At 35.9% G+C, this 21,687-nt stretch overlaps 1 protein-coding gene and 1 long non-coding RNA gene across 2 annotated transcripts in view; both read left to right on the forward strand.

The window, feature by feature from the left end:
- Positions 1-17,985, forward strand: part of LOC139142721 (uncharacterized) — a 104,506-nt gene extending 86,521 nt beyond the window's left edge. Inside the window, exon 3 of the long non-coding RNA XR_011554463.1 lies at positions 17,740-17,985. This is a non-coding gene — a long non-coding RNA (uncharacterized lncRNA). The remainder of the gene's footprint in view (positions 1-17,739) is intronic.
- Positions 17,986-18,041: 56 nt separating this feature from the next.
- LOC139142667 (uncharacterized) lies at positions 18,042-20,834 on the forward strand. The gene is made up of 2 exons (XM_070712723.1): positions 18,042-18,244; positions 20,370-20,834. The coding sequence occupies exons 1-2, from the start codon at positions 18,185-18,187 to the stop codon at positions 20,796-20,798; spliced, it is 489 nt and encodes a 162-aa protein (XP_070568824.1). The 5' UTR covers positions 18,042-18,184; the 3' UTR covers positions 20,799-20,834.
- Positions 20,835-21,687: the final 853 nt, after the last annotated feature.

Genomic DNA, 21,687 nt, shown 5'->3' on the forward strand with positions numbered 1-21,687 from the left:
ATCCAATATGGCCGCCTTGTGGCCATTTTTTTCCCGATTTTTTCATGTCTGGAACCATAACTCAGACATGTATCAAGTGAATTTATTCAAAGTTGGTACAAGGACATTGATTTATTTATCTGTATGTATGTGGATTGGTTTCACGAGATGGTCCAATATGGCCACATGGTAGCAATTTTGTTATGGTTGTTTCATGTTGAGAGCCATAACTCTGGCAAGTCTCAACTGATCTTATCCAAAGTTGGTACATGAACATTGATATACTTGTTGATTTTTTAAACAGTAAGATCAAATATCGCTGCATGGTGGTGATTTTGTTACAGTTTTCTAATGTACAGAGCCGTAACTCAGACATATTTCCACCAGTATCATTCAAAGTTGGTACAAGGACATTGACCTATTTCATACATATGCTCGTCAATTTGTTTCACGTCATGTAGCAGTAACATGTCAATTATTGAAGTTTCGTAAGTAGGCTAATATGTCAAGAAATACTACATCAAATTCATGAAACTTTGTGCAGATGTTAAGCTCACATTGCTTTAACATTGAAAAAGACATTTATCAGTGTCATTTTAATTAATTTGTAATTGCATAAGTAATGGACTTACCTAATTAGAGTGATATAGCACAAATTAATACAACGTCAAATTTGATGAAACTTGATACAGATGTTGATCTCATAGTTTTGTAAATACTGCATCAAACTTTATGAAATATGGTACCAGTGATAATCTGTTAAGTGTTAGGATTGTATGCAAAATGTTTTGCAACATCCTGTTGATTAATTCCTAGTTGACTCATTTTATGAACTTTAGGATGGTGCCTAAATTGGTTTTATGTTTTCATCACCATGGATCTCATTCTTGGCCATTGAGCGCCATCTCTATCAAAGTATTTTTATCACAACCTAATTAATGAAGAGGACTCTATCCTCTCTGAGGACATGTAATCAATGTACCCATTAACAAGTGGGGACTGTGTCATCAACGATGACTTGTTCATTGTTGACATCGTAATCGATCCGATGTACACAAAAATGTTTGATCGTTTGCACCTTTGCGCGTCCCCTCGTGATTGGCAGCTGTTTGAATGCTTTCATCTTTTGTTCGTTGGACGCTTCGAACACAGCATCGAAGCAGTTTTGGCAAAAAAATCAACTTAAAATGGAAAAAATGAGAGAATTTTCGCCAACAGGGTGATGCCACAAGTATTCACAAAACGTAATATGTTGGAACAGTGCTTAATTTACACCATGGTTGTTGAAAGATCCAGATTTTCGGGAGCATTCGTTGACGTTGTTACCATGTGCCACTCATGTTGGATTATGAATCCCCAGGGAGATAGGGGTATTTATAGGCTCCCCCTGCCTTTAATGTACCTCATCAATCTTCCAGACACCCCCCACCCCTTATCAAATGGTCCATCCCCCAATTTATTTTTGCGTGCAATTTACCATGCTGTGTATTTTAGTTTAAGATGTCAAGTTATGTAAGGATTTGAAAGGAATAGTCAAGTTCACCACAGTTAAATTTCTTAACTTTATCTCTTGTGTCATCATCCTTGTGTAATTGGTTAAGTTTGTAAGTTATCCAGATGTGGAAGAAAACAATGTTTACTTTTACCTGTAGGGTTTCTGACTTAATGGTTGTATGTTGAAATCTCTCCATGTATCTGGTGTATGGGTAAAATGGTGCATTGGTTGCATGTTTTGTATTTCAATCTATGTCAAATATTGTAAATGAAAAATCAAGAACAGTTTGCTATGTGCTTGTAAAAGATAACATATTTGTCAATACATAAACTGCCTTACAGATTGATTGTCTTAAAAGTTATCACAGAAGTAGAAAAGGAAAAGAAACTAATCGAATTGCTGTAACATATTCACCCTCAGTGCCTGTAGGCCTTTACTTAACTATTTTTATCATTACATTCAGCTGTTTGTTATATCTTTATCACTCTCCATGGGCCAAGGCACACTTGGGGGTCAATGTCATCACTCTGTGCCAGTGTGAGTGTGTCAGTCTGTATGTATGTATGTCCATGTTTCATACAATTGTTGGCTTGTTTTGATAACTATATGGGAGCGAACAGTGATATTATCACTATTTTTTGCATTTTCAGAAAGGACAGATTTAAAAGCAGAAGTTTAAGTCTTTCAGTTTAGATACCTTAAACACCCACTGATGCAAAAAAATAGTGTAGAATGTTATTAATTCAGTTTTAGAAAAAGTGTACTGTACTGATATTTTGTTAATTTTCAAATGAAAGGCTTGAACTGCATGCTAGAGTTACCAGCAGTTGATTAAACACACTTTGAAAGGGAGGGAGGATTTGCATTGTTGAAATTCCAAATATTTTACTTATTTTAAACTTTCAGGACAAGAGCAGTTGACACCTTGAGAGAGCACAATAACATTGTAGAAATTATTTATGGACAAGGAAATGCATACAATCAATGATTGCTTCTAATTTCAAGAATTTTCTCAATAAATATTTTGTTTATGATTTGTAATTCTACGAATTAGAGCTGGCCGTTCTACTAATGATATGAGAGCAGCCATCATTGAGTGCGGTCACAAACCCACCAATGCATCGACAAATTGTAAACCAACAAAATCACCATGTCTTTATAACATCAAGAATGATCCGTATGAATAATGTAAATTATATTCTGGTAAGTCACACACCAAACTTTGAGTATAACCTCACTGTAGATCATTTCAACTTTCTATCATTAAAAGACTATTTCAATTTTCTCAAATGTCAGAGTCAAGAGATCCCTTGAGTAATGCCTTCATAAATATTTTGATGATCATGTTATTTGTGATGTGAAACCTAAATGATGTTTACCAGAATGAAAGACAATACTTTTACCGAGATGGAAAAATGATCAGTGTCAAAGGTTGGGACACATTATTTTAATAAAAATCTATACATTTTTCAATATTTTGTTCAATTATAGTCTTGAAAACAAGAACTTTTCTTTCTTCTGTCACTTAAAGTATACCAAAATGTTGTAAACTTGACATCACATTGTATCGTTTACAAGATGAAACTTTCTTTTTGACAAATGAATTTCAAGTTATACATAGAATTGAATGTTCAGCATCAACATGGGACATTGCACACGTACAAGCTGTGTTGACAATTTCAACATATAGGTATTTCAATATGATTTCAAATCGGGAGTAGAACGAGAAACAGTGGTTGATTTACAGATATAATGAACATACCTTTTGTCTTTATTAATTGATGGGGAATCAGTACAATTAGTAGTGTGACTAAAATCAAGAAATTGATCCATGGGTAATTACCATCACCTCTGTATTCATCTTGAATGTTCAGAAACTAAATCCTTTTTTTCATTTATCTCTCCTTTTCCAGACATTTTGAAAACATTCCATAAAGACTTGATGAACACCAAGGTCCAGCTGTGTTGCTATGGATTCCACCTGATGATCCCAGAAGAGACCCAAAACTACATGGTTGAGCCTGGTCACCCTGTCCAGAGTCAGGTCACTGGTCAATCTTACAACATTGTAACTAGAGCTATCACAGATGTCAGAGTCAATGATGTACACCATTCATGCACTATCAAACTGCGTGTGGGACGGCTGTACGGACAGCGGGTTAGCAAGTTGGCAATGTTTTCGGAGCAATTACAGTGATTTATACACAGATTTGAGCGGAGATATGGACTTGTAGTAATAAAGAAATCAGTCAGACGGTTTGGAGTTGAAATCTTTATTTGAAATACCACAGTCAAAATTACTAAAATAACTTGTAGTAATAAAGAAAGCAGTCAGACGGTTTGGAGTTGAACTCTTTATTTGAAATATCACAGTCAAAATTAATAAAATCAAATAAAGTAAACCAAGGCACAAAAATCCCTTCCCTCCCCACCCCAGGGGACTGATTTCTTTCCCCTGTACCGTAGTCTGTCCATCAGTTCAACATTTTTAGATTCAGTCAAGGATTTATTCAAGAGCTTATCTTTTAAGATAACTACTTTTTTTCTATAATCATTTATCATTATATTTTTCCTTTATTTTTAACATAAAAATTTAATATTAGAGTATTTCTATCTAATTTCTTATTGTTGTCATTGAATAACTACAACTCATTTACACATTAAAATTTTTGCTATATTTGTAGCATTATTTGTGAAATCAAGTATATTGTTATTGAATTATCATGTGAACATATTATTGTTTGCATACATAGTCTTTAGAACACTACTGAGTCATGTTTGTGCTTGAACAGTCATATCTGCTGGAACCAAATACTCAACAAATACTCATCAATGTAGATGCAAACTTAAATCTGATAACATCTTGATTATGTAATAGACATTCTTGATCATAAAATTTTCACTGTCAAATGTAGGTTCTGCAGAGAATCAAACACTAGTTTTGTGGCTGAAGGTGCATGCTAATAAACTATCAATTAGTGAACTCATAGAGTCAAATCACAGGGAGCTCGTTCTCCTTGTTTATTTGTGTCTGTGTTTGTTTATGTGTATTTGTTTGTGTTTGTTTGTTATTTTTAATAAATTAACAACGAAAAGCTATTTTGTTAATATTTGTCAATAAACGTTTTATATGTTTGTTTGTTTGTTTGTTTGTTGATATGTATTTCCGATGGTTAGGGTTAGGGTTAGGCTTAAGTTAGGGTTAGGGTTAGGCTTAGGGTTAGGCTTAAGTTAGGGTTAGGGTTAGGGTTAGTCTTAAGTTAGGGTCAGTGAAGTCTAACCCTGACCCTAACCCTAACCCTAACTTAAGCCTAACCCTAACCCTAACCCTAACTTAAGCCTAACCCTAACCATCGGAAATACATATCAACAAACAAACAAACAAATAAATAAATAAATAAACTGCTCTTTATTGACAAATATTAACAAAATAGCTTTTCGCTGTTATTTTATTAAAAATAACAAATAAACAAACACAAACAAATACACACAAACAAACACAGACACAAATAAACAAGGAGAACGAGCCCCCTGTGGTCAAATCTTACAGACCGATCACCCTTACAGACCGATCATCCTTACAGAGCTGTCACTCTTTAGAGTGGGTTACCTTGCACACAGCAGTGGTATTTACATGTGAAAGGCCCTCTACAGAACCTGCCACCTCTGTTATGTGGTCATTGGTTACATGGAATTGCTCCAATTTGGATCAAAACTAGTGTATAAATGGTCAGCATATCTGACTTTGAATGACATCCACCAAAAATGATTAGAATAGAAAGCAAGAAATGGGTCTATATGATCTGATTTTATGACTGCAAAATGACTCTTACCGAAAATACATCTATATATTATAGATTTATGGTTTTTGACATTGTTACTGTGTTATCTGTTCTTAAATTTCTCACTCAGCACACCACCTACACTAATGCCACACACCTTCTATAGAAAGTGATCACTTTTTCTTGATCCCTTGCATGACCACTATACACAGGTTTGACTGTATGTGATTTTGTGTGAATAACATTGCTTCAACTTTAGCCAATTTGGAAATGTATTTGAAGTTATAGCACATAAGTAGTTCTGTATTGCAACTTATATGGAATAATGTCATGTATATTTTTACAGTGTTTTTGTTTTAATGTTGGACCATGTGGAAATGTTCAGAATTTATTATGTCAACACTACCTGTATATGTGATGCCTCTATGAACAGTTTGTAAAATCTAGAATCCAAGTCATGGGTTACAATGTCACTAGTCAAAAGGAAATAAATAAAAAATTTTGCTCACAGCCTCTTTAGCTTTTCAAAAGCAAATCCTGAGGAAGAATGATTTTCTCAGGTCTAACCAGGATGTACAAAAGTACTTCTATTATTTGTCGGTTTGGTTTCTCTTTCCTCTAATTAATATTATAAATAAAGCATTAATTTCTGAAAAAGGGTCAACCTCAGTACCAAAATGCAACATTAAAAGTGACAAATATTTTTGTATTTTGTTAAAAGGAATTTATGGTAATATGACAATGTACAATTTGCTTCATAACAAGTCATTGACAATGACATAGTCCCCACTTGTAATAGGAGTATTAGTCTTGAGGGGGCAGGGAAATGAGGTCATTAAGAAGTATCACTAAAGTGTATATGTTCAGATCTATGGACACATAGGTCTATGTCATTGTTCCCAATTTGAAACAAGAGGCATGTCTAAGTTCTGGTTCTAAATCGGGAAAAAAGATCAAACCTCTAGCTGTATTGGCCAGCCAAGAAATACATATGTGCATAATAAATGAGGTACAAGATGTGACATCTTAAGGTCTATTATCCTATCAAAATTGAAGCGTAAAGAACTTGTGATTACTGAGTTATGCATATATATGCATATTCAAGGTCTAAGGTCATCAAGGTCACGTGACATTTGAAAAAAAAACATTGTATTGCTAATTAATCCATATATGCCAAAATTCAGACCTCTAGCTCTATTGGCTTGCCCACAATTATATATGGGCATAATTAACGAGGTAAGGCATGTGTTGTCATAAGGTCTCCCATCCTACTAAATATAAAGGACATAGCACTTGTGGTTACTTATTTATTGACATAATCGTGTATTTTAGGTAAAAGGTTATCGAGGTCACATGACATTTTGTCAAAAAATTTCTATCCTATAGTCTATCCCTATATACTAAAAATCATACATTTACCTCTATTGGCTTGTTCAAAATTAGATATGCACATAATGAATCAGGTACAATATGTGGCGACATAAGGTGTCCCATCATACCAAATGTGAAGGGTGTAGCACTTGTGGTTCCTGAGTTATGGACAAATATGTATATTTGGGGTCAAAGGTCACCGAGGTCACGTGACATTTTGTCAAAAAAATTGTATTGCTAAGTTATCCCTACATACCAAAAATCAGACCTCTAGCTCTATTGGCTTGCTCAAAATTAGATATGCACATAATTAATGAGGAACAATATGTGGCGTCATAAGGTGTCCCATCATACCATATATGAAGGGTGTAGCACTTGTGGTTACTGAGTTATGGACAAATATGTATATTTGAGGTCAAAGGTCACCAAGGTCACGTGACATTTTGTCAAAAAAATTGTATTGCTAAGTTATGCCTATATACCAAAAATCAGACCTCTAGCTCTATTCGCTCACTCAAAATTAGATATGTGCATAATTAATGAGGTACAATATGTGGCGTCATAAGTTGTCCCATCATACCAAATATGAAGGGTGTAGCATTTGTGGTTACTGAGTTTTGGACAAATATGTATATTTGAGGTCAAAGGTCATTGAGGTCACATTACATTATTTCAAAATAATTGTATTGCTAAGTTATCCCTATATACCAAAAATCAGACCTCTAGCTCTTTTGGCTCGCTCAAAATTACATATGCGCATAATTAACGAGGTACAATATGTGGCGTCATAAGGTGTCCCATCATACCAAATATGAAGAGTGTAGCACTTGTGGTTACTGAGTTATGCACAAATATGTATATTTGAGGTCAAAGGTCATTGAGATCACTTGACATTTTGTCAAAAAAATTGTATTGCTAAGTTATCCCTACATACCAAAAATCAGACCTCTGGCTCTATTGGCTCGCTCAAAATTAGATATGCACATAATTAATGAGGTACAATATGTGGTGTCATAAGGTGTCCCCATCACACCAAATATGAAGGGTGTAGCATTAGTGATTACTGAGTTATGGACAAATATGTATATTTGAGGTTAAAGGTCACCAAGGTCACGTGACATTTTGTCAAAAAAATTGTATTGCTAAGTTATCCATATATACCAAAAATCAGACCTCTAGCTCTATTGGCTTGCTCAAAATTAGATATGCACATAATTAATGAGGTACAATATGTGGCGTCATAGGGTGTCCCATCATACCATATATGAAAGGTTTACCACTTGTGGTTACTGAGTTATGGACAAATATGTATATTCGAGGTCAAAGGTCACCAAGGTCACATGACATTTTTTCAAAGTGTCTGAGATATCTGCGTGAACGGATGGACTCATGGACTGACATGACCCAATCTATGAGCCCCCTGGACTTTATCTGTGGGGACTAAAAACTGTGTCACTGCATCCTTTTTGCAATATGAATACGATGAGAAACTAAATTTTTATTTATCTTGGCCTTATACATGGGAGCCTATGTACTGCCTTATAGATGGGAGTCTATGGACTGCCTTATACATGGGAGTCTATGGACTTCCTTATACATGGGAGTCTATGGACTGCCTTATACATGGGAGTTTATGGACTGCCTTATACATGGGAGTCTATGGACTGCCTTATACATGGGAGTCTATGGACTGCCTTATACATAGGAGTCTATGGTCTGCCTTATACATGGGAGTCTATGGTCTGCCTTATACATGGGAGTCTATGGAGGTGAAACTAAAAAGTCCTCTACCACGGCCAAATTTGATTGCATTGTGAAACAAATCGACGTGCATCTGTATGAGGTATGGTACTATCCTTGTACTAAGTTTGAACGAAATCGCTCCAGGCGTCTCTGAGATATCTGCGTGAACGGACGGACGGACGCACGCACAGACGGACGGACGGACGCACAGACATGACCAAACCTATAAGTCGCCCCGGACGGTGTCCGTGGGACTAATAAACCATTTATTTTATTTACTCCGATCAGTGAGAGCATGAAGAAAGGAGAGAAAATGATAGAGAAAACAGTGTGAAAATCTCAGTAATACTTTATGGGTCGCCTGTGCTTATACATGGGAATCTATGGACTGCCTTATACATGGGGGTCTATGGAGGTGAAAACTAGTGTGAAAATCTCAGTAATACTTTATGGGTCGCCTGTGCTTATACATGGGAATCTATGGACTGCCTTATACATGGGGGTCTATGGAGGTGAAAACTAAAAAGTCCTCTAACATGGCCAAATTTGATCGCATTGTGAAACAAATCGACGTGCATCTGTATGAGGTAGGGTACTATCCTTGAACCAAGTTTGAACAAAATCGCTCCAGGCGTCTATGAGATATCTGCGTGAACGGACGGACGCACAGACGCACGCACGCACACACGCACGCACACACGGACGCACGGACGGACGCACGGACATGACCAAACCTATAAGTACCCCGGACGGTGTCCGTGGGGACTAAAAAAACACTTCTCCAAAAAGTAAGTTGGAATAAAAGTATATTAGTCATACAAACATCTATGGTGTGCACTATACAATGTTATTGTTGACAAATGAATTCAGTGTGGAATAAAATTCAGTTACCCTCACTGACATTGGGCATGGAACACATGTACCCTGTTGAATACTGAGGAGTCTGATATGATTTGTTGAGTTGAAAAAAAACTACTTTTACAGAAATAACAAAATACCGGGGGAAAAAAATCAGCTATTGGATCTTGCAGGCACAAGTTCCAGAGAAAGTGGTTGAGTCTTGTCAGTCTTTTGTGTGTATTAATTAGGATTGTGTTTTATCTGATTGTGTACAAAACAAATAACAGGCCACAGAGTTTACAATTTGTCAGGTCCCCCACCATTCTAGACTCTACAATCTGGTGCGTATGTCATTAATGTCACCATTACTGTCTGTATTCTCAATATTACAATGTGTACTGCTCTGGTAGATTCTTGTTCGGCAGAGTTGCAAAGCACTCACTCAACCTGTTGTTGACTCTTTTGTGAAAGGTCAAACCAACAAAACAACTGAGGCTCTTAACTGTCAATTTCCTGACATTGTTTTAGGGGATGGGGTTTCTCAATCAAAAGTTCACAATTTGAACATTTTATATTGCTGGAATCAGGTCTCATCCAGAAGTGTTTGAGAAAACAGCCTGAATATATTCTTCCGTAACTGATATTGTCTAGTGTAACACCAACATCAATGACATAAAAACTGTTTCCACTGTTAGATCATCTTCAATCATAACAAAACAAGACAAGACAATTTGCCAAATTCACCATTTCTTGCAAAATAATATAAACAAATATTACATCAGTCACCATCAAGTCTGGTCAAAAGGATGTTTGTCTATTTCTCTGTACAAAGCTGATGATATACAAATGTCCACTGCTATACTGGAAGTATTTATTGGCATGTAATGCTAGACATAAGTTTTAAACTTACTGAACAAAACAATTTTACTCTTTATGAAAGCTTATACAGGCCAATACAAGATCATGAGCTTTCAATTAATCTATGCCTGAATGAGAAAATGTGGAAGCTGAAAAAGTAGAATAATGACAGTCACATTTTTCCAAGCATATTGATAATTACTTGCAAAGTTCTGGATGATAGCATTGTTAAATCATTATTAGAGTTTCCTATTTATGTATTTTCATATTCTGTACCACTCCATTTTTCATTGGAGCTAAAAATATCGTATCTTAGTGTCATGGCTTAAAACTGAATCAGAAACTCAAGCTCTCAAGTTTATATACAAGATTTGATGTATGATCGAAAGCGTTTCAAATAATTCAACATTGAGGGCGCTATACACAAAGCCCAGACGCTCCCAGGACACTCCTCCAGTGTTAATGTACCGTCACATTTCGCTCCCTTGACAGGGATTCGTGATTTGATAAGTGAAACCATTGTCGTTGTTTCTGCCACAAAACCAGTGAGGAAAATCTTTATTGGACTTTTTTACAACTATTCACAAGTTAGATAAAAAACCTGTTCGAACTAAATAAATGTTAGGGCACCAGAATATCTGCAAGCTGTCGGTCAACAAGAAAATACGGAAGAAAAGTTGCATGATTGATTTCTATGCTAATTTAATAATCTTTTTATCATCAGTACATCACAATCAGAACAAACTTAAGGAAAATTTACTATCATTAACTCCCCAGCTAGGTGGTGGGCGTTTCCCTGCAATCACTGTGGAATGACTGTTTCAGAGAGCGAGCTTGTAGCATGCTCTGTTCGCACTCTCAAGACGAAGCTGTGGTCCATAGCTGTATTGTTTTCAGCGGGATTCCTGCCTTAACGGGCTGATTTTAACTTTTTATGGCTTCTATTTCAAAATCAGCCCATAAAAGGCAGGAATCCCGTCTGAAAACACCACAGCTATGGATCCACAGGTATCTCCGAGATGTGCCTAACGCGGAAAGGTACTCATGCATACAATGGAGGCAATGGACGCCGACGTGCTTACAAAGACATGAGCTTTGGAAAAAAATGAAAATACGAATGATCTTGGTTTATTTGTCTCGAATGAAAATTGTATACCTTCGATACTGACGTCCGTTTCTCAAATGCTAGGCCTCTTTTCATGAACTTTCACCTGGAAAATTAAATTATATGCACTCTGAACAACCTATCCGGCGACACTGAACATTTTGTCACGGTTTCAGAAATACCATGTGCGTTTACCAAATTTTACCTTCCTACTGTTAAACACACTACCTACAACCTGTCATCGTCAGGCTACAGAAAATAATTTTTCCGTTTTTTCTCTTGAAATTCAAAATAATTAAACGCGAAGTTCAAGATTTAATTCAAGCATGTTATTGACCATTTCTCAACATACAGCCTCCCAGCAGGTCAATATTGAGTACAAAGCCTCCAGAGGGAGGTAAACTTTAAGGTAGTATGCACCTCAATGAAAAACTTGACCTTTAGCTTGATTTCCTCAAGCAAGTATTTTAACCATACTCTGTCCACGTCAAAAATCAAGATTGGAAGTTAACGTGCAATTTTTTGTATTACAGATATCAAAATTACCCATGATTTACTGATATTTTCAATTCAAACTGCTGCTCCAGAGGCAGGTAAATTTTAATGTTGTGTGCGCCCCAATCAAAGACTTAAACTTTTGATCTACTTTCCTTAAGCAAATATTCACCCAAACTCTTTCAAAACCAATAATAAAAATTGGGGTTTAATTCGCAAATATTTGTACTAGAGAAAACAAAGTATAGGCTATCTCAATTGTTTAAACACTCCGGTAATCTATACCTGAAAACCAAGTGCACTTTTGTTTTGGTTAGCTTCAGAAAATGCTGTCCCTTCAAGAGAGCAGAGTCGTGTACTCGGCCGTGTGGAGGCGTTTTTGGGCATCTCAACAAAAAAGCAAGGTCTGCCGGAGCACTCAAAGTTGCCGAAGTCGACCGAATTTTATTTTTTCTCTTGAAATTCAAATGAATAAACTCGGTTTGAAGTTCAAGCTGTATTTCAAGCATGTAATTCACCTGTTCGCTACATACAGCCACCAAGCAGATCAATTATCGGGTAAAGAACCTCCAGGGGTAGGTAAGCTTTAAGGTAGTATGCGTCTCAAAGAAAGACTTAAACTTGAGCTTAAGCTTTCCTCAAGCAACATTTCAACAATACTCTGTCAAAAACAAAAACAAAAATTGGGGGTCACAGTGCAAATTTTTGTACTACCGAAATTACAATTCCACAAGATTTACAGATATTTTCAATTCAAACTGTAGCTACGGAGACAGGTAAACTTTAAGGTAGTATACTGTTATAGTCTTATCTCGCCGGTCTAAGGAGCGTACTCACTGCTGAGAGGTACTTCGAGATCTTTGACAGAGTAGAGACTCACAGAGTTGTTGGATATCAATGATGGTGGTTTATTATCTGAAGTGTAAAGTTTACACATCAGATGCCCAGCTATCTCCGACTGACGATAGTGGGTGATTATCCCTTTTTTGCTCACGTGTTTACACACGTGGGCATATGTCGCAGCGATGTCTGTCTGTCTGTCTGTCTGTCTGTCCGTCTGTGTGTCTGTGTGTCTGTCTGTCTGTCTGTCTGTCTGTTGGTCCGATATCTCAAAAACGGCTCATCAGATCAGAATCAAATCTGGTACATATATTCAGTTAGTAAATGGCAAGAACTGATTAGTTTTTGGTGGGTGTGGCTTGCATACTTTTTGCTCATTTGCATAATTAATGATTTTAGAAAAAAACGCATATACATTAAAAAGGACTACACACAATTTGATGAGATTTGCTACAAATGTTGATCACACCAAGATATATCAGCAGTGGGAACCATTAAGGGATGACATGAAAGATAAAAGCTAATTTGCATATTTAATGAACTTTCATAACTAGGGATATATGTCTGATTTGACTCAATCAAAATTAACCAAACTTGGTATGTATATTAAAGATACTATGATTTAACATTATTGAAAGTCATTAAGCGTTTTAACTTCAGCCAATTCCTAATTTGCATATTTCATGAACTTTGTTAATTAGGGATATATATTTGAAATGACTGGACCAAAGTTGATGAAACTTGCTACATGTATTGAAGCCACTATGATACAACATTTTTGAAAGTCATTAAGCATTTTTACTTCAGCCAATTCTGAATTTGCATATTTGATGAACTTTCCCAATTAGGGATATATATCTGAATTAACTTGAATGTAGTTGTTGAAACTTGCTCGATACATCAAAGATATTGTGATATAACATTATTGAAAGTCAAAAGACATTTTTACTTCAGCCAAAACCTAATTTGAATATTAAATGAATTTTCATAATTAGGGATATTTATCTGAATTGACTTGATCAAAATTGATGAAACTTGCTATGTACATTAAAGACACTATAATACAACATTATTGAAAGTCATTAAGCATTTTCTCTTCAGCCAATTCCTAATTTACATATTTAATGATCTTTCCTAATTAGAGATATATATCTGAATTGACTTGACCAAAGTTGACAAAATTTGCTACACATATTACAGATACCATGATACAACATTATTGACAATCATTAAGCATTTTTACTTCAGCCAATTCCTAATTTACATATTTAATGAACTTTGCTTATTAGGGATATATACCGAGATTTACTGCAAAGTTGGCAAAACATGCTATGTACATTGATGATTATACCAGGTACTAGGTTAAAACAATATCGATGTCATTTCACATTTTCATGTCAGCCAATTTATAACTTGCATATCTAATGAGCTTTCACAGCTCGGCATATATGGCTTGAAGGACTTGGCCAACGGTAATTACACTTGCTATATATAGTGGTGATACAATAAGAGCAGTCAAATAACTTTAATATTTTTATTTCAGCCAATTACATATTTGTATACTTCATGACCTTTTAGAATTAATCGGCAGTGATTATTGTTCATTATGTTGATCATAATAATTTCAATGAAGTTGCAAACATGTGGCAACGGTTCAAATTTACACATAACTTCAATATATAATGAAACACGTGAGCATTTACAGTTCATATCTGGTTTTAAAAGAAATTGTAGCATCCTAATTAGATTAAATTAGTTAAGCCTCCAATCGCTAATCGACTAGTATTTCTTGATTGGTTCAAATAATTAAAATATTCTTCCCTTCAAGAAATACTAAACTTTCTCTGATAGGACACTGATCATATAAAATTTTACATAATCTGCATAAGTGACATCATCGTTATACAACATTCCCTTATGTAATCGTCCCAGGGTCCTGTCTGGTATTGATGATACGAATTCACTCTACTGCCTTGACAATAGATGTCACTAGTACAAGTTTCTACCTGTATCCTTGATACTTAGGTATCAATGACGCAAATACATTGAATGTCCCTGACAACGGAGTTTTAAACAAGATGAAGGAAAATTCGTAATGATCATTAACCCTTACACAGACTTGGAAAGTTCAGCCGTCTCGTTCACTGACCTTTGTACAGATTCCGAAATTACAAAATCAATATCAATAAGCCAAAGAAAATTTAGTCTGTAACAATACCCTTAATTAAAGCCTTAAAATTCGGCTCAGGCTTTCCTCAAGCAATATTTCAGCCATACTCTGTCAAAATAAAAAATAAAAAAATTGGGGTCACCGTGCAAATGTTTTTACAAGAGAAAACCACATATAGTGTACCTCCATTATTTGAACACTTAAGTACTCTATACCTGACAACTACATATATCACGGTTTCTCCATTGTTTAAACACTCCTGTACGCTATACCTGAAAACCAAATACAGAGTACCTCCGTGTTTTGGCTAGCTACAGATTGGTTAGCTTCAGAAAATTCTGTCCATTCAAGGAAGCAGAGTCGACCATCGGCCGTGTGGGGCGTTTATGGACATCAACACCAAAAAAGTCCGCCTGAGCAGTCAAAGTTGCCAAAATCTGCCGAATTTCCAGTTTTTTCTCTTGAAATTCAAATAAATGACTCGCTTTGAAGATCAAGCTGTAATTCAAGCATGTAACTGACCATTTCTCAACATACAGCCGCCAAACCGGTCAATTATTGGGCAAACCGGATCCAGAAGCAGGTAAGCTGTAAAGTTGTATGCACCTCAATGAAATACTTAAAGCTTTCCTCAAGCGATATTTCAACAATAATCTGTCAAAAACAAAGAGAAAAATTAGGGGTCACCGTGCAAATTTTTGTACAACACACATTTCGAATTACCCAAGATTTACCGATATTTTTAATTGAAACAACAGCTCCAGAGGCAGGTAAACTTTAAGGTAGTATGCACCTCAATGAAAGACTTAAACTTTTCATCTAGCTTTCCTCAAGCAAAATTTCACCCATACTTTTCAAAACCAAAAATAAAAATTGGGGGTCACTGTGCAAATATTTGTACTAGAGAAAACCACGTATAGGCTACCTCCATTGTTTAAACACTACGGTACCCTATACCTGAAAACCAAGTATAGGATACCGCCATTGTTTGGTTAGCTTCAGAAAATGGCCGTGTGGGGGTGTTTTTGACAATCACGACACCAAAAAAGTCCTCCGGAGCAGTCGAAGTTGCAAAAATTGGCAGAATTTTCCATTTTTTTTCTCTTAAATTGAAATAAGTAAATTCTCTATCAAGACCAATCTGTAATTGATCATTTCTCAAGATACCGCCGCCTAGTAAGCTTATGCGCCTCATTGAAAGACTTAAGCTTTAGCTCAAGCTTTCCTCAAGCAATAATTTCAACCATACTCTGACCAAATCAAACATCAAAATTTGAGGTCATCGGTCAAACTTTTTTACCACAGAAAATATAAATTACCAAAGATTTACCGATGTTTTCATATCAAATTGTAGCTTCAGAGGCAGGGAAACTTAAGCTTATAGGTAGTATGCGCCTTCATGAAAGACTTAAACTTTTAGCTCAAGCTTTTCTTAAGGAATATTTCAGCCATACTCTGTCGAAATCAAAAATACAAATTGGCGGTCACCGTCCGACAAATTAAAAATTACCCAAGATTTACCGGTATTTTAAATTCAAAATGTAAATCCAGAGGCGGGGAGACTTTAAGGTAGTATTCGCCTCAATGAAAGACTTCAACATTTGATCTCGCTTTCCTCAAGCAATATTTCATCCACACTCTTTCAAAACCAAGGATAAAATTAGGGGTGTCCCTACAAAAATTTGTACTAGAGAAAATAACCTATAGGGTACCTCCATTGTTTAAATACTACAGTCTTCTATACCTGAAAATGCTGTCCCTAAAAGGAAGGTGTCGAGTACTCGGCCGTACGGGGGCATTTTTGGACAGCCAGACCTCCAAAAAAAAGGTCCGCCGGAGCGGTCAAAGTTGCCAACACCTGACGAATTTTCCAGTTTTTAATTTTGAAATTCAAATAAATAAATAAACTCGCTTGGAAGTTCAAGATAAATTTTTCAACCTTCATGAGGTAACCGATGATAATCTAGCAGGGTACGCCAGAATTTGAAAGATAAAATACTATTGCTGTATTTTATGTAAATTTTACAAATACATGTATCGGTATTGAACTTTTTTAAGTGGAGAGGGGAGGGGTCAGTCAAAATTTCTGAGTTAGAGAGGGTGGTTACTCAAATTCATTATGGTTGGCACGGGGTTACACAAAATTTCAAAGACTGTCCCTGGCTGCAGTACTGTAGCTCGAGGTTTTTCCCTGGTATGTAGGTTTAACTGCAAAACTGTTATTTTAAAAATAAAAACAAAAATTTATAGGAAATCGCAGAAAGGTATAGAGGTAAAATAATCAAAAAGTGTGGAGATCTGTTTTGGGAAGGCCTGCATGATGTACTCACACACTGAACACCAACCCTGTTCATTTCAAAAGTTAGCAATACTATATCATATTATGCGTTGATAGATTGAAGGAAAATACAAGGAAAGGGTTGCCAGCATTGTTAAGATCAGTCATCCCCTGATGCATTTTCTAAAGCCATGTGCTATACATCAAGCAGGGACATTGACTTAACTAAATTTATCTCTGAATTCATCTCTGAAGGTTGTGTAACTTTGAAGTACAGTCAGTGATGTGCATATGCAAAGATATACTTATTTTCACAAAACTCAATGTTAAAGGCAAGCAACTGTAACGTTTGCTGATTTTTTATCACTATTTCTTATTCAATGCCACTACAGTTTTTGTTGTTGCTTTGACAAAACAATTTTTTCAGGGTAACCTTTATAAAATATTTCTGCCGGAATGGGTGAAAAAATTGTTGCCATTCCATTCCCTTCGGTCTTCCCCAGAATCAAATTCCATCCCTTAGCAAACCTTTCAAGTGGCCTTGTGATTTCAAAAACAAGGTTTTCTTTTTTTTTTAAAGTATTTCCCTTTCTCGTATGTAAATACGTAGTTTTCTGCTTTGGTCCCTGTGACAATTTTTTATTGAAAAATTCCCCAGTCCCAGATGATGTCTCCATACATTTGGTGTCAGTTCTGACAAAAAGCGTACCTGAACTGCCTGTAAATGATGAACAAGCAATCTCTGGTTAACTCACTGTTTATTTTATTCATTCTGTCTGTCAGGTAAAGTTCTGTTCCAAAAAGACAACCGTAAATCTGATGTGAAGGAATCCAACGTTTCTGAACGATTGGAAAATTGGCTGATCCAAGAGAAGATTAGACGCGAGGAATTGCAGCTTAGAAAACACCAACTGAAGGAACACGTTGTCGACCTTGAAATTTTACAACTTTACCAAAATGATGGCATACTTAGTCGCTATATACTATCCGCAATGGCAGATATCTTTGAAACTGAAATACTTGACAAATCTGGTCGTTTGGAGTTGGTTTGTTCATCAACAGAACCATTGTTATTGAATGTTACTTAAAGCTGTTGGATCCGGTGCATGTCAACGTAGACAGCGACGCTGAGAAGTGGTCACTCTATCGTGAAGTGTGTCGCAGTATTCGGATTCCTTGCTGTGAATCGGAAGATTTCGCCAGAAAAATTTACAAATCTGGAATCGTCATGAAAATTGTGAATATCTTGAGTGAGAAGAAATTGAAGATAAGATATGAAGAAGACCAGGTAAAAACGTCACTCATGAAAATTAATTATTCCTAAGTTGCGAAAACACCATTTAGAATAATTAATCAACACTTGCTAAAACTGTCTGGTATAGTATCGAATCCATTAATCAGAAGGTTTTAGGCTTCTAAGGAAAATTAATTGGAGAACATTTCGTGTTGCAAAACAAGATAAACCTTTATTACGGAGCAATGAAACTTTACAATTTTCGAAATTTTAATCGGTAATCAGGAAATGGTGAAAACACAAATATTGGCACGCAGAGAAAAGTACTTCATTTGATAATCTTCTGACTATAAACTCCTACTAAACATAATATTAATCTTAATTTTTTGATATTACATTATCTGACTTTGATTCTGATCTACACAATAATCCAACGAATTTCATACCCACTCCCCTCACTGTCTTACAATTTCTTCCTTATATTACTTCCCATGTTGAGCCATACTCCTGATGAATTGGTCAAAATGATGATAAATCTGTATTCTGATTAAAATAAAAGCTTATCGGTTTGACCACTCCCGTGCCATGTCCTATGTTTGCCATAGTCCGTTCTGAAATATTTACTCTTTAAAATTTAGAAATACAAAAAAGGCACATCATTAATGAAGTTTGAATATTTCCAGTTTTGTACAACATTTACTGTTGATGATCCACTGGAGTTGCAAGAAATGCGAACTGTATGAATACCACGAGATCGTCGGAAATTGTATTTATTGCAAATAACATCATTGAAACATTCTGGGATGATTGCCTTGCAAAAGAAATGACCTTTGTTTATTCTATCGATGGTTCTACTCAGGAATAGACTCAGCAAGCCCAATAAATCACGTGATGCAGGTACAAACTAACCTACGTCGTGTGCAAATGAGTACAAAATGCACATATTTCGGTGCGTTTTTGTGCACGTTGTTTTTTGTTTGTACCGCAGTGCATTCAAATTTCGAGTCTAACCTATTATTTTAACTTTTCGGGGAAAATAGGGTTTAGATGTCGATCATAACTTTTTTTCTGTGCCACAAGGAGTTTACAGAGACTAAGATACTTTTTTATTTTTTTATTTTTTTTATTTTATTTATTTATTTGCACAAAATGATACATAAAACACCACAATATGAACAAAATTGTGCATGGATTACACAGAAAAGTCGAAAGACTTATTTCCACTGTGGTCCATATTAACAAAAGACTAACAAAAAATGGAAAAAGTACAACGTGAGAAATCCGACAACAAAGAGTAAAACAAGCACTTCAAAAAAAGTTAAACGGACTAAAACCCTCTGAAAATAACACTAAAGATTAAATGAAATCTCTCCTGACACGTTCGACATAAGAATCTTGCAAATGACGTTTTAACTTTTTTTTTTTAATTGTAATTGGAATCAATATTCCTTATACTACGTGGAAGGCAATTCCATAACTGCGAAGCTGAGTACTGAAAACTTGTTTGAAATAATTTAGCTCCTCCAGGGATAAAAACTGAGTTATTGCCAGAACGTGTATTATAATTGTGTACATTCTGTCTGGTAATAAAATTTGACGCTAGGTAGGATGGAGCTTGACCCCTTATTATTTTATGCATGAGATTCAGTTTCAGATACGACACTCTTTGCTCTACACAAAGCAACCCAAGTTTTTCAAAGTGAGCTGGCCCAATATGTTCCCTTGGGTGCATATCTAGAACAGACCTTATTATTTTATTTGTGTTGTTTGTAGTCTATGTTTACTGACAACCTTCAAACCTTGATACCAGTAGGCACAGGCATAATCAAAAAGACAATTAATGAGACTGTTGGCAAGAAGTATACGTGTTTTCCTGTCCAAAAAGTGACGTTTGCGAAACAAAAACTTAAGACGAATGTTTGCCTTCTGAATTATTTGTGTGGCCATACTCTCTCCTGATAGTGTTTGATCCAGATCGGCACCCAAATAATTAACGATGTCCTTGGCGATGACATTGGTATCGTTACAGACTATTTCCAGCTTAGACTGTTCTTTTAAGAAATGATTCGAGCCAAAAAGAATTGACTCAATTGACTTTATAATTACAATACTTATGTACGTGTTGCAGACGTCTGCAAATCACGTTAAACCAATAATTTCCACATCGGTTCTTTTACAGATTCGGTTGGATCTTGTAAGCATTGGTCTGTTGATAAGTGCTGTGTGTTGTAGCAATGTTCTGACGCCGACATCGAATACGGACATTGATAAGATGAAACATGTCGCCCGTCATTATGAATCATCAACTATTGATAGCGTGAAAACAGCAGCAGATTTGTTAAACAAAGTTGTCGGCTGTGTGCCAGTTCTTGTCAAGGAAGAAGTTATTTCCGATGAAACCAAAGACACAGAGCAGAACGATGTCAATGCTAACGAAGTTCCGCATCTTCAAATCAAACATACATTGAAACATTCAACTATTGATGCTAAAAGTAGTGATGAAGAGCGCCATCACACGACGGACGTCCATGGAACACCCAGAGGATCGAACCGAACGTCATCATTCCTGAGAAAATTCACAGCCTCTAAAACAACATTGAACTCATAAAGATTTAGTCCTTGGATACAGTGACTTCATATGTAATTTTTTCCATCTTTTTTAAGTCTGTCACTTCAAAGTCTACGTAAAGAGGTCCAACTTATCCAGAAGAAACCGCAGAATTTTACAAAATCATGTTTGAACGTAGTGCGATAGTTTGACCATGGGTTGTTCACTATTGACATTATTGTTCTCTCATTATTATGCAAAAATAAACATTTCTCCGCATTTTTAGATTATGCTTTTACATGTAAAACTTACTCATTCAAGAATGAGGAAAATACAGCTTGGTAGGCGACTGCTAGTGAAGTTTACTTGAAGACATATTCACGACTCAGAGTACTCAGAGTGCTACAACAGCCAAGCATGCAACGTTGATAAAATTGTCCGCATTTCAAGTAGCAGTGTCCGATGTCGCACTCATGCAGGTATATTTAGGAATAAACCTGTAACCTTGAACAGCGCTAAGGTAAACCAGTCACACTATTATCGGTGCGCCATCAGAGAACAACTTGCCAGTAATACACATTTTACTGTCTTTTGAAAGTTTATCCCTGATGCCAGAACATTTTACAAAATACACATTCTGTAACCGGGATATAAACGTAAAGAAAAGTTACCGCAAAGAATTGATTAGATTAATAAGGCAAAATGAATTGGTATCATTTGCACTGAGGCTTGTATTTGATGTCGTGTATGGCAAGATTTAGAAAAAATAATAGTGACGCCCTTCTTATAGAGAAGTGTAAACTCTGAATACACTCTATGGGCCGAAACAAGAAAAGGGCTCTAGAAGTTGAGGTTTTGAAGGATGGTGTTTGGCCATGTTGATGTGTGCTGAGAATGATACCTTAACAACATACTTGTATAGAAATTGCAATATTGGGATTTTTGAACA

Source organism: Ptychodera flava, chromosome 1, assembly GCF_041260155.1.
Source record: "Ptychodera flava strain L36383 chromosome 1, AS_Pfla_20210202, whole genome shotgun sequence".
Lineage (NCBI taxonomy): Eukaryota > Metazoa > Hemichordata > Enteropneusta > Ptychoderidae > Ptychodera > Ptychodera flava.